Source organism: Colletes gigas, unplaced genomic scaffold (assembly GCF_013123115.1).
Source record: "Colletes gigas isolate AHSC1104 unplaced genomic scaffold, ASM1312311v1 Colletes_gigas_Sc00007, whole genome shotgun sequence".
NCBI classification, from domain to species: Eukaryota; Metazoa; Arthropoda; class Insecta; order Hymenoptera; family Colletidae; genus Colletes; species Colletes gigas.
The window spans coordinates 10,164,955-10,177,351 of record NW_025106636.1 but is presented as its reverse complement, the minus strand read 5'-3'; the positions used below and the strand labels follow the sequence as shown (position 1 = coordinate 10,177,351).

The following is a 12,397-nucleotide window of genomic DNA, read 5'->3' as shown; positions in this document are numbered from 1 at the left end:
TTATTAACGCTTCCATTGCGGCGATATTCACTACACCGTGAATCGGAGCGACGATCGAAATTTATTTCCACGTTCTACGTGGAAATCACAACTCTGCAGTTTTTTTTAATTTACGTGTGAGCGCGTCAAAAAGAGTGACACGGCGTTTTGCGTTTACGTGGCATTCCAAAGTGAAGTGATTCGTATTAAATAAAAATCCGGATGGACGAGACATTCCTGCGTTGGGAACACTATTTTACAGCCTTGACCCATTTCATGTTTGCAAATTGGTAGAAATATCATATAGTTTTATAGTTTTATAAGTGGAAATGCGACTTTATGTGACGCGGATTTGAAGTCTGAGCGCTCTTTAAGTAGTTGGTACTGTTACATTTGAAATATCAAGGCATATCTGAGTTTTTTACTCACTTGCGAGCGATTCACAAGTGAGAGTGTGGCTTTAAGTTGCTTGAATTCGAGTTCTTGTCAAAGTTGCACGACTTTTGGGCTCGATTGTTCGTTTAAAATTCTACAAATAAGTGGAAATGGGGCTTTATGTGGCTATTAGCCGCTAGTGATATTGTATTTTGTATAACTGTTTGGTTCGCGTGGAATACTAGTCACAAGTGAGAATGCAGCTTAAGGTCATCCTTTCTAAAAATCGAATAAGTGAGAAAGTGGCTTTATGCTGCACTCAAATCCGTAAAATATCACATTTTACATTCCCAGTATCTGTCTGCTCCTTTCGATCAGTGAGAACGATACGAGCAAGTGCGATTGCGGCTTTAGGTCGTGCAAATCAACCCTAAACGAGCCCGGAGATTTCTCTGTGCCAGAGATGACAAATGAACGTCGACCAACAGCGAAACGGCAGGCTAATATCTCAGGAAATTCGTTCGGAAAGGATTCGCCTGACGAAGGAGCATCATGGTCCGACGAATCAAGGGACAGAGGCGGGGGAGGAGGGGGGGGGGGGCATTAAAATGTAAAACGAAGTGGCTTCGTGCTCCTCGGCGAAAACCAGGAATTACACGAAACTCGGCGGCAACACGAGGTGGAAGCCGTGAAACCGACGCGAACAACGACGCCGCGGCGGCTGAATCGCTTTAAGTTTAATAACGACGGCGCGAGAGTCGCGTCCAAGCGTGGAGTTTTTAATTAAGAATGGTGGCCGAAAGTGCTGAAGACTTTCCGCGTCGTGACATCATAAAATACGCAAAGAGACAAGGAGCGAGGGGGGGATTGGAGATGGGAGGGTACGGAAGCCCAGTGTCCTCGACACCGACCACAAAACTTTTTCCTTTCGAGAAATTCCGTCGTTAGCCCCGCGGGGCGAACTGGGTCGAACCGTAATGGAGACGTAATGCTCGAGTAAAACAGCTTTTACTCGACCCGCGGGAATTTCATTTAAACATCCTTTGTGACGCGCGAGACGTCCCTGTTTAATAATCGCCCTTTGATGACCCGATAGCGTCCCCTCCGAACGAATAAATTTTCAATAGATTAGAATAGACATCGGTTCCTTTGATTCTTCGTCGATTGATTCCCGTTCTTTGGGGCAGCTCTTTGCGGGAACGTTGTCGTTTCAAGTTGCGCTCCGGTTAATCAATCGGGTTCGTCGTTGTTCAACGGAAACGCTTGGTACGCGAGAACTTTCGACGAAACGGGTCACGCACCAGGTCAGAGTTTCTAGGAACGTTGCCATTCTTCGACGTTAAAAAAATTACACTCGAGTCTCTTTAAGGTTTTCCGCCGGCGGGGTTCCTTTGTTCCGGGAGAAAAGAAGTCCAGCCCGGCCATCGAATAGAGGCAACGAGTATGGAAACAAGAATAGTGACGTTAACAATCGAGAAGTGCAACGGAGTCGGAGGGCGAAACGGTTTCCCGCGCTTACAAAAGCGATAGCTCGGCGAGACAAGGAGATCGGGGGTAAGGAGGGGAAAAAGAACGTAGAACTCGTTGCCCTTTCGTTCCCGTAATTCAGTTTAAGCAAACTTTTAAAATCCGGAGGAATCCAGGCCACGAGGGAGGCGTTCCTGACGGATTCGCGTGCATTCCTGCACGATCCGCCGTAGATTTTCGCAACAGTCGCGCGCATCCGGCTCGATAAAGTAACGTGGCGTGGATTCCGGCACGTGCTGCTAGTATTAGGCTCTTAAAAGAGGGGAATTCGTTCCTTCCTCCCTGGAAGAAGTCACCCAACCCCCGCGCCCGGCCAAGGATCTTGCAACGGAACGAATTTGTTAAGGAATGTTGTAAGGAGTGATCTCGTAAATTGCGACGAAAACATTTTGACCCGGGTCTCTCTGATCATCTTGGTTATTGCTCTGCTAAAAGTCAACGACTCACTAGTTTATTGGCGAGGATTCTCAAAGCTTTCATATACCTAGAACGCCCTATCAGTTTCACGCAGAGTTAAGCTAGAGTGGAGAAAGATATTCATGAAGAGATGAGAGAGTGGTGATGCAGGAGTAGCTGAAAGGTTAATAACAAAAGAGTACTGAGCCAATTAATTAGTAGGAATCTAAAAGCAAGACTTCTTATAAGTCTAGGTCTTAATAGTCGATCAGAGTTTACGTGTTAAGTTGGTGCATCCAATCATGGGCGCCGAAGGTGTTAAATTTTAATAAAGGTCCTGACAGTAATAGACTTTCCAGCGTGTCAAAGTTCAATTACCATTAATTCGAAACGCTCTGCGCCGATTACGCGGTCGCAGTCCTTACGATCGTTCAAACTATTAAATTATAATGAGCCTCGACCCTAAAAGTAATAGAATTTCCAGTCAATCTGCGTTCAGTTGTCAGGTGGCACAGAATCAACTGGTCGTCCCAACCCACCACTCTGTAGATTATGTTCGATTAAAAGTTCTGGCTTATGTGCCCTTGGTTTGTACGAAAAAGTTTGAATCGAAGTCAATATAAATCATAAAAGCAATAGATTTTCAAATCGTACAGAGGTTCAGTGGTGAATAACTCGCGACAGACTCGACGGAGCATCTTCCCCCGTACGCCTATTGGTTCGCGCGAAGAGACAGGAGTGGGGGTGGTGCTAGAGAGGGGGCAGCGCGCCAGTTGTCTTGAGCGGCCAATTAATGTGGCGTCTACTTCGGTAGAAAGCGTTTGGTTTCGAGTAAAGAGGAACGAACGATTCGTTTTGGTGTATTCGCGTCGCATGTGAACCAGCTTGAAAGTAACATGTTTGCGAAAAGTTGTTACGCAAGAAAGAAGCGTTACTTTTAGGGCCATGGAATTTCGAAGTTTGTATCTCATTAACAAACGGGGCGAAACTTGCGGGCAACTGGGCGAGTATTTCGAACACTTTCGTCGACGATCGACGATGCTCTCCCGTCCCGGAATCGTGACCCGGAAATACGGCAGCCCCGGAAACGCGGTTCCGGCGGGAACGTCGCACCGCGGCGCGAATTATTATGCGATTTCTGGGCTAACGATTTGCAACGGGAATAATTTCCGCGCGGCGGCTGGAATTTTGCGAAACAGATTTACAATTGTCCGCGGGAAATCGAACAGGACGCTCGGAACACCGCCCGTTTGCCAAGATTGCGATCTGTACTTTGAAGTTCGAGCGCGTTTAATGCTTCCGCCCAGTACCTCCATTCGCAGGTATTTAGCAACGTTTACTTTAAAATGTAATTTTAAACTTATTAATACACGCTTGGACCTCTTTTTACACAATTTTTTGAATTTCAATTTGAAAATTTCTAGTAAAATCTCACCGTGAATATAAATGATCTATCAAAGATTTTTGATTATTCGTTATCTGCAAAATATTCTTGAAATAAATGTTATAGAGTCTCTATCTATTTCGATAAAGAAACAAACTAAATAGAATCGCGGTTCAAGTAAGAGAAAAATTCTTGAGATACGAATCTTTGGAGTTTTCGAAATGGTTCTGCGTCGATTGGAGTGTCAGAAAGACGCCTTCGAGTGCCAAGAGAGCATGTCTTGGAGTTGAAAACGTGTCTTCGGAACTTGAAGTACCAAACGGGAGTCTTGAAGTGCCTAGGTATATAGGTGAATGTTGACAGTACTTCGCGAGACCCAAGCATGTAATTTCCAATCTTCCGCAATTAATCGACGCAGCCTCTGATAAATGTACCAAGTTTCGGTGCAAGTATCAGCTTGGAATAGTCTAACTATCTCCGAGGCCGACATTGTTAGATCGTCAGAGATTATTCTGCAGCATCAAAACTTCATTAGATCATTAGAACTTCAAAACGTGCCCCTACAGTTTGGAATTTTAACTGAATATCTTTGGATACCCGGAAGATGGCAGACGGTATTTCGTATCGCGTAAAATAATGATTTGCAACGTTACTATCAGAAAAATGCATTTTAGAGGCGACAAGATATATTTCTTCCAGATCGTAAACATCACTCAGGTGCAATCTTTATGGCTCTGTGCAGTAGGTCAAGCCTGAGTGCATATACAAGGTGACCCATTTTAATCTACAAATGCAGCCACCTCCGGAGTTATTCGTTACTCGAAAAGTGTTTCCAAGAATTAACAGAAAATCTCTATACTAGCAACAATTTCTATATCGATAAAAAGTAAAATAAAATTTATCATCGAGTTAGAACAGATTTGAGTTGAAACATCCGAAACAGGGACGTTGTCGAGGTTGGTTTACAGTAGCCGTAGTATACGGTTAGGTAGAGGAAAATGTTCAGACGTTCGAGTCGTGTCTCCGCATCGAAACGGTGTGTTTGAGCGCTCAAGAAGACACGCTTGGGAGTTAAAAGTGTGTTTCCGTGACTCGAAGTGTCTAACAGGCGTAGCAGAGCGTCTGTGTACACCTACAGAGGCAGGGATTCTTTGTCTTCCGCGCACTCCAAAAATCCGTTCAGCCCGTCGGGAAAAGGGGCGGAGGGGTTGTTCTCGCCAGAGTACTCATCGATGTTCCGGTTCGTCCTGAAACCACCCCCCTAACCGCAGCCCGCCGGTCGTGGGGGGGCGGGTCGACTTCTGGTATAAATAATTCCGGAGCGACATCGACGATCCCCGGATAAATAATTAGCCGAACGTAAAGGGAATTCGTCGTTCCCGAGATTTTCTTCTCCTTGGCGACGCCACCCTCACCTTCGCCCTCCCTCGGACCTGTCCCACGGTGAATTTCACCCTCGGGATATTTCTCTCCCTCGTCACGTCCAGCGAGCTGCGCAACGCAGTGTCGTGTCTTTGTGCACCTCGCCATTTCACCCCCCCCCAGCCCCCCACATCCACCCCTCCCCGACCAGTCCACCCGTTCTTTTTCGTCCCTTTTTTTTTTTGTGTTTGCAGACCTCCGGACTCGTTCTCGTCCTGTATCCTCTCCTCGTACCCTCTTCATCCCCGTCTCTCGTTGGCGACTTTTCCTCTTCCGGTTCTCCTCGCGGGGTTCCCGAGGTCGAAGGAAAATTTACCCTCTGCAAGGTCCGCCCAGGGCCTGGCGTTCGCGAAATATGCCAAGCCACCCCTCCGCCCCTCCTGTGCAACCCTTTTTCTAGTGGCGCCCTCTTCGAACGCCCGGTATTTACGTCCTGCTGCGCCGCGGGCCATCTTCTTTCCCGGGGACGCTGGAATGAAAGGAAAGTCTCCCTCTCGTGCATTCTTCGTGTAACGAATCCCGGTGGGAGTTATTTGAAACAGGCTTGAAAATAACGCTGACCAGTGTTTTACAAAAGACACTGTTCCAAGTGCATTCTCAGTTTTGCTCGTGTGCTTTAATAAACGAACGAAATAAATAAATCGTTTAAAACGGGGCGCCGTGGATGTCGAGTCAGGAATTGAAATTCTCTTCAAATTAAAATATTTTACAAGAAATAATCCCCCCAAAGGGCGAGGGAAATAAGATAAGATTTTAAATTCTACAAAGTTTGTAGGGATATAAAAATTTCAACTACAGTGCGATGCAGAATAGGAAACGCTGGTAGGATTCTGTCCCTCCCCACGGCGTCAGCAACGGTTATTACACACGTCTGTAGCTCCGCGGGAAAGCGAGTTTCTTTGACGTTAAAATGCAGTACAAAACGATAACGTAGTCGCGAAGGAAATTGCTCTCCTTTCGCAGTCTATTTATCGGAGGGTAAATAAGTCACGGGCGCTTTGGATTTTCGTGGCGGGAATTACCTCGCTCGGGGGATGCTTGTCGATGAAACGTCTCGAAGAAGAGCAGTCGCAATTGGAGTCACGACGATCTTCCTGTTTCGCGCCAAAACGTATCGCGAACACTCCCTCGTTTGGCTTCTTGTAACTAGCGATTAGAAAATCATAGAACTAGGAAATCTAGAAAATTGGGAAACTGGAATATTCGATTTTTAAGGGCCTGGAAAATTAAGAGATTAGAAGATTAGAAAGTTAGATACCTGGAAAATTTGATAATTAGTAATTTAGGAAATTAGGAAAATAGAAAGTTCAGAAATTAGAAAGTTGGAAAGCAATGAGTCTAGGCGATCAGAAAACCAGGAAAAGAGTCTGAAGCAAATAAACAGTAGAATCTTAAGAGCTGGGATCTGAAAAAATTTCATAACTCGAAAGGTTTGTAAAATACTACCCTATGAGCACCGTTTTTCCAAGCTTTATTGGGATCTGAAGATAAACCGTGTAATATCTTGAAAGAAAGGGGGAGCGAGCGTCCACTAAAAAAGTATACATTATTTTCTCTTTGCACGTACCCAAAGAAAACATAAATTCGTGTCTTTATTCCCCCATTTTATATGTTTAGTTTACTATTAGAACCAAGTGGGTGTTATTCGAGTGTTTGAATTTTTCGAAATACCAAAAACACGAGAAAATCGAATAACTAATAACTCGTTCGTTTTCTCAAATCATTTCAGAGACAATGTTTACTCGATTTTAGTTTCGCGAGGAAAAATCTGTTTTAAAGAAACTTACGTTCCATGCAAAGCAAACAGCCATATATTTCTGCGAAGCATAGGAAAGACAGAGGACACGTGTTACGTGATTTAAAAGGTGGTTCGAAGCATGTCTGCTCGCAGCTACACATCCTGCCTAAGGGCTCATGTTCCTATAACACGGTACTGATCCTCTTAAAGCTAAGACTACAAGGCGCTTCTGGCTGAATTTATTTAGTCAGAGATCGGATCGCGTAGCGATATCAGGATTCACTGATTTTCACTTAACATCGTGTATGGTTCGGATATATCTAATCGCTACTAATTCTATTTATTGATCGACATCTACATTTGAATAACTTATACATCAGACGTATCAGTTTCTGTCCAGTGAGATACGATGAAAGGAATCCCTCTTCGGCTGGTGCGTTGATAATTCATATTTGATCAACGGGATCAACATCTGAAGGATTTGTGACTCGATAGATCGAATTTCATTAGGGTCTGAAACATTTAGACTCTGGCTATTTCACTATCGATAATTAGGTGAAAGCTGAGAGACTCGAAGATAACCCGATCAGTTCTAAACCAGTGAATTGGTTAATCAATATTTCAAGCTATCAAACATCAGCTTTGTTTTCGTTCAATCAGAGCACTCAACCGAACAGTATTGAATCGCTATATCAGTTATCCAAAGAAACGCTCAGACATTAGCTAAATTGTTATTTATTCGACTAAAAAAACGACCTTGGAAGCAATATTTGTTTTCAGACATCCACTAACAATTGTTCCTTATCTTCGTCAGCAATAGAGACGTTCATTGAGCCAGTCTGTGCAAAACTAATTCCAAAGACACGTATCGTTTACGAAAATCATCCTCTAAAGATGGCGGTCGACGGTAACAGCATCGTTGAAACGCAGTTTCCGCTTCTATCTCGCTCTTCTGTAGCTACTTCCGACGTTCAAGTTCAATTAAACGGCGTAACGAAATTAGAGAGGCAGCGACGGACGTTCGTAATTCAGATTAAGACCTCTCGTTTTCCACGTTTCCAGCGGGAGTTGCCTCGAACTCGGTTTGTCTCGCAAAAGGGGTAGTGTTTACTTGGAAAGAACCGAGAAAGAAGAGCCCGGTGGACGCTCCTGGGCGTCGTAAACAGTGTGTTTAAAGTTCGACGCGAAGCACTTAGCCGAAACGCATGCCGGAGGCTGGCGGACGTCGATTCCCTGGAATTTAAGCGACGGGCTTCCGGAAACCTTCGCGCCTTTTCCGCTTGAAGAACTAAAAGGGGATTCCCCATTAAATATATTGTTTAGGTAACTTTGACATTTTTTTTCTCGGAAAGTGTATGGAGTACGCGCTTGAAATTTTCTAGATGCATTTATTGACCCCCGAACGTACTGCATGAATTTTATGAACGCGTTGTCGTAAAGCGTTTATAAGAAATAAAGTGGCTCGTAAAACTGCAGATACGGATTACTTTTATCGGTATTTATGTTGATTCTACAATATTTATATATGTCGGTTATTTGTATCCGTCCGTTTGAAATGTCCCCTTATAAATAAACCCCACGTCCATAATTAGAACTGTAAATAATACGACGGTCTCTCCCCGATGGAAAGAAACATTTCTCCGTCAGAGCAAAAGTTAATCTTTAATAAGAATTTTCATAATATATTTATTCAGCATCCAACCCATTATACGCATTTAAATTCGTAACGAAATCGGCGAATATTTAAAGCTCCTATTTATCCTTATTCTCGCCAAATTTCACAAGTCGCGGTACGTGTATATGAATGGCATAAATCGTGCAAAATTTGTGAAAAGAAATCATTTGCATAGCAGGTGGAAAAGGTTTACGTAACGGGTCGTATATTTGTAATAAATCGCCGCGTTTTAAATCCGCGAAAGCGCGAGGAAATATTGTCCATCGATCGCCTCGAAGTTCGCGGATAAAAAGGGAAGTTTGGAATAAGAGAAAGAAATACGCGGCAGGTTCCATGTTTAAATTGCTTTAATGCCGTCTAATTAAGTATTCCGACGGAGACGTTCAACGATGAAAGTATTCCGCGACGGAATTATTTTTAACCATACTTAAGGAGATTTCCTCGAGTCTCTGGGGAAGAATAGGCAATATTTGGTTTTCCTTTTGGTGAAAAGTATGCAACACTTTGAACTGAAAATTGTTGCGCTAATTAATATACTTACGAAGGTATTACGCGAATTTTTTACGGAATTTGTTATAATAATGATCAGAAGCTCAATTTCAAATGAAGATTTCCTCTTCCATGGAGTCTCTTTTCGAAAAACATTATTATCGATATTGTAACACTTATCCATTCAAGTTCTTGCGTTAGAAAGAGTTAAAGTTGGTTGTACTTTGCTGAGAATCTGAGAAGTTTCGTAGAAATCGACATACGGTTCCTGGCTATCATCGAAGTTTCCTGTATTCGCAGCACACATGAAACGTTGACAACGAGGTACCTGTGGCTGTTCCACGATAACGGCCCTTTGTTTCTGTTTCAGAGGAGGTGTTCGGCTCGAACAAGGCATTATGGTTCTCGCCGAGCGGCACTAAGCTGGCCTTCGGTTACTTCGACGACACCCACACACCGATCATAACGATACCGTTTTACGGCTATCCTGGAAGTGTGACGTTCCAATACACGTCCGCGATCTGGATCCATTATCCCAAGGTAAGCGTTCCCCGAAATCGATGAAATAGTAGAACATATATCAGAAAAACCTGAAAACTGCAAGAGGAAACCATCGTTATCCATGGATCGATCTTTCTCAAACTCTACAGAAGTCTTCAGATGGGAATATAAAACTTAAATATTAAGTTTGGTTGCAATCCATTCAACCGTTCAGACGCAATCGTGCCGAGAGTGTCGTGTATCGCGGGTGTAACGTTTGCGCACGCGTCAGTAGCGCGTACGATCTGCGCGGCGTCCTTTCGCTTTAAATTCCGTGGTCAGCGCGCTGCGGCTCCCAGTCGCGTGGTTGCTGCGCGCTTCACCGCGTCTAATGATGGTGTTAATCCTTTCGTAGCTGCGTTGAGTCGAAACTTACGTAATAAATACTTAACAATAATATAAAAATTTCCATCGATATTGTCTTCGTACAGTCGTAATTTATTCGACACAAGATCCAATTTGTTTCATCGCCAGCTACGACAAAAAATCGATCCCCCGTCGCCTGCCAAAAGAAACTATGTGAAACGCAAATCGCTGGACACTGGTGTTCGCGAAACAATGACCGCAAAAAGAGATTAATATTCTCTCCGTCGACACGTGTCACGGTGCGAAATTGCACGTAAAAACTTCAAATTTGGCAAACGTCTGGCAGGCGGAGTCGTTTGCCTTCGGCAAGCGTCCCGCGGCCACTTTCGCGAAGCTATTTCGTGGGAAGAGAAAAAAATTAATATCGCCCACTCGTGTTACCCATATGTTTCACGCTGGCCAGAAACGCTCTCCCCTGTCTCCTCCGCGGTCTGCACGCGAAACTGTCGGGATAACTGGAAACAGTCTGTCCATTTGACGCTTTGAAACGCCGTCGTTTCGTTCTTTTCGTAACAAAGTTTGCAGAGCCGGTTTTCGGGACGCGTAATTTAAATAGGGGCCTGTAGGCGAGATACGTGACAAGCTTTGGGTACTGGAACAAAAATTACGCCGGCGCCACTTAGAAGTTATTTAATCCCGCCAGCGAGAACTTTTCATTACAACTTCAACAATTCCCCCACCCCGCGGTTTAACTTACACAATTTAACTTACACAATCGTCCAGTCGTGTGTTAGGCGCCTCATTCCGTTATTAAAACTCTATGACCTGTACACCGTTGCTGGACCCAACGCTTTTTATAGGCGACATTTTGAAAACTCGTAATATGCATGGAGGATGGTTGTTACGACTATCACGTTCATTTTTAATGATCCGTACATAGAGACCGGCTTGAAATAAAATTTTCAAATAGTAAATTTTATGATTGAATATTACTGCACATTAATCTTGTCAAAATAAATTAATCACTCCGTCTCGTGTGAAAATCGTCTCCTAAATCCTGTTTAGGGCCTCTACTCTGGATTGTATTAATTGCTGAAGGTCGTTGGGCGTGGCTATCCCCACCCACGTCGTTCCAACGCCCCCGCCATGGCCCGCTACTAATAACGCGGCGGAATTTGACAGGAATTCCGTTTTGGTACGTAACGTAGACGCATTTTCAAGTTCCATTGTTAACCGAAAGTCCACGAAACCTCCTCCCGGTGGCCTCCTTTGTGGACGAAACTCGCGTTTCCTAATGCGGGGTACGAAGTTAGGAAAAAGGCTGGACGAGCGGCGTCAAAGGAAGCCAAAGTCGACGTGGAAAATGAACGCGACCGGTTCCCGGAGTTAACGTGGCTGACAGGAGGGTAAATGGAAAGTGCATCGGGGTTTCGAGTATGGCTGCGGAAAGAATTTAATGCGATGGGGCTAAGTAAATCTAGTGTGTCACGGGCGTTTATCCCGGCTGGGCGAGCCGTTGGCCAAGCGAAAAAAAAAGAAGAAGAATCAACGCAAATTGCTAGCACGGAGGCCGCAGGACCAGGACGACGACAACGTCCTGGGCAGTTTGTACTTTGTCCAATTTCTTCGCCTTCGACCGAGGAAATTCGTCCGCGAATGAGAAGAATCTCCGACTCGGCGGACACCTGGGGATGAGTAAAATTCCTCCCCCGGATAGAAATAAAGAGTAAATTTGTTTACTCGTCGCTCGTTATACAATAGTCCAAATTTCGATAATCAAATGATATATAGTATATTTCGCGACGAGTAAATATAAATTTCACCGTGCGATCGAATAAGCAGTAAATTATTCGGATTTCGAAAAACACGATGAAATATCGTCAAATGCTTCATTGCATTTCATTGGAAAACCGTGATTCGTGAATTTCAATTTCTGGTTAAATTTCACTCTGTAATGTAGTTTGCAAAGAGATTCGAAGGTTTTTTGTTTTTATATTACAATATAAAATTTTAAAACGTTCGAAATTAGTCTAACTGCTCTTCAGCGTTGCTATGGCGGTGGAAATTTGACGTGTTAGGTGGTATCGCGAGTGCATTGAATGGTAGGAACTTCATAAAATTATGATAATTATCGCAGCTTGACCGCAAATAATGTTGCCGCAGTTGATTGGCGTCCACGGTCGGTCTGGGAATAAGGAAAACGATAATTTAAATATCACCACGAATAGTATTGATTGTACGTTATTAGTAGCACCTCATTAGTTGTCGTCGCATTGGCAGTCCCGTGTTAATGTCAATATATTGATCTTCGGGTAGTTAGTGTACGAAACTGAATATGCATGGTTTAATTTCGCATTACCACGGCATTAATGTTACTATACATTAATGGTATCGATATTATAGTATTACTAAACTAACGTTAATCGAATCGATGGAATAATTATTAATTGCTTGCACCCAGGACGTAATAGTGAATAATCTTTTCAATATCCAACTTCCCGGTTGTCGCTAAACGATTCATTTAATTCTGATCGAATTTGTCGGTAAAAGAATCTTCAGAACTCTG

General features: G+C 43.7%; 1 protein-coding gene across 7 annotated transcripts in view; it reads left to right on the top strand.

Annotated features, from left to right (window-relative positions):
* LOC122396135 (venom dipeptidyl peptidase 4-like) overlaps nucleotides 1-12,397 on the top strand; it is a 203,844-nt gene that overhangs the window by 131,793 nt on the left and 59,654 nt on the right. For all 7 annotated transcript variants that reach the window (XM_043394280.1, XM_043394279.1, XM_043394276.1 and 4 more), the window contains one exon: nucleotides 9,356-9,525. In XM_043394280.1, the coding sequence (XP_043250215.1) occupies nucleotides 9,356-9,525 (170 nt within the window). The remainder of the gene's footprint in view (nucleotides 1-9,355; nucleotides 9,526-12,397) is intronic.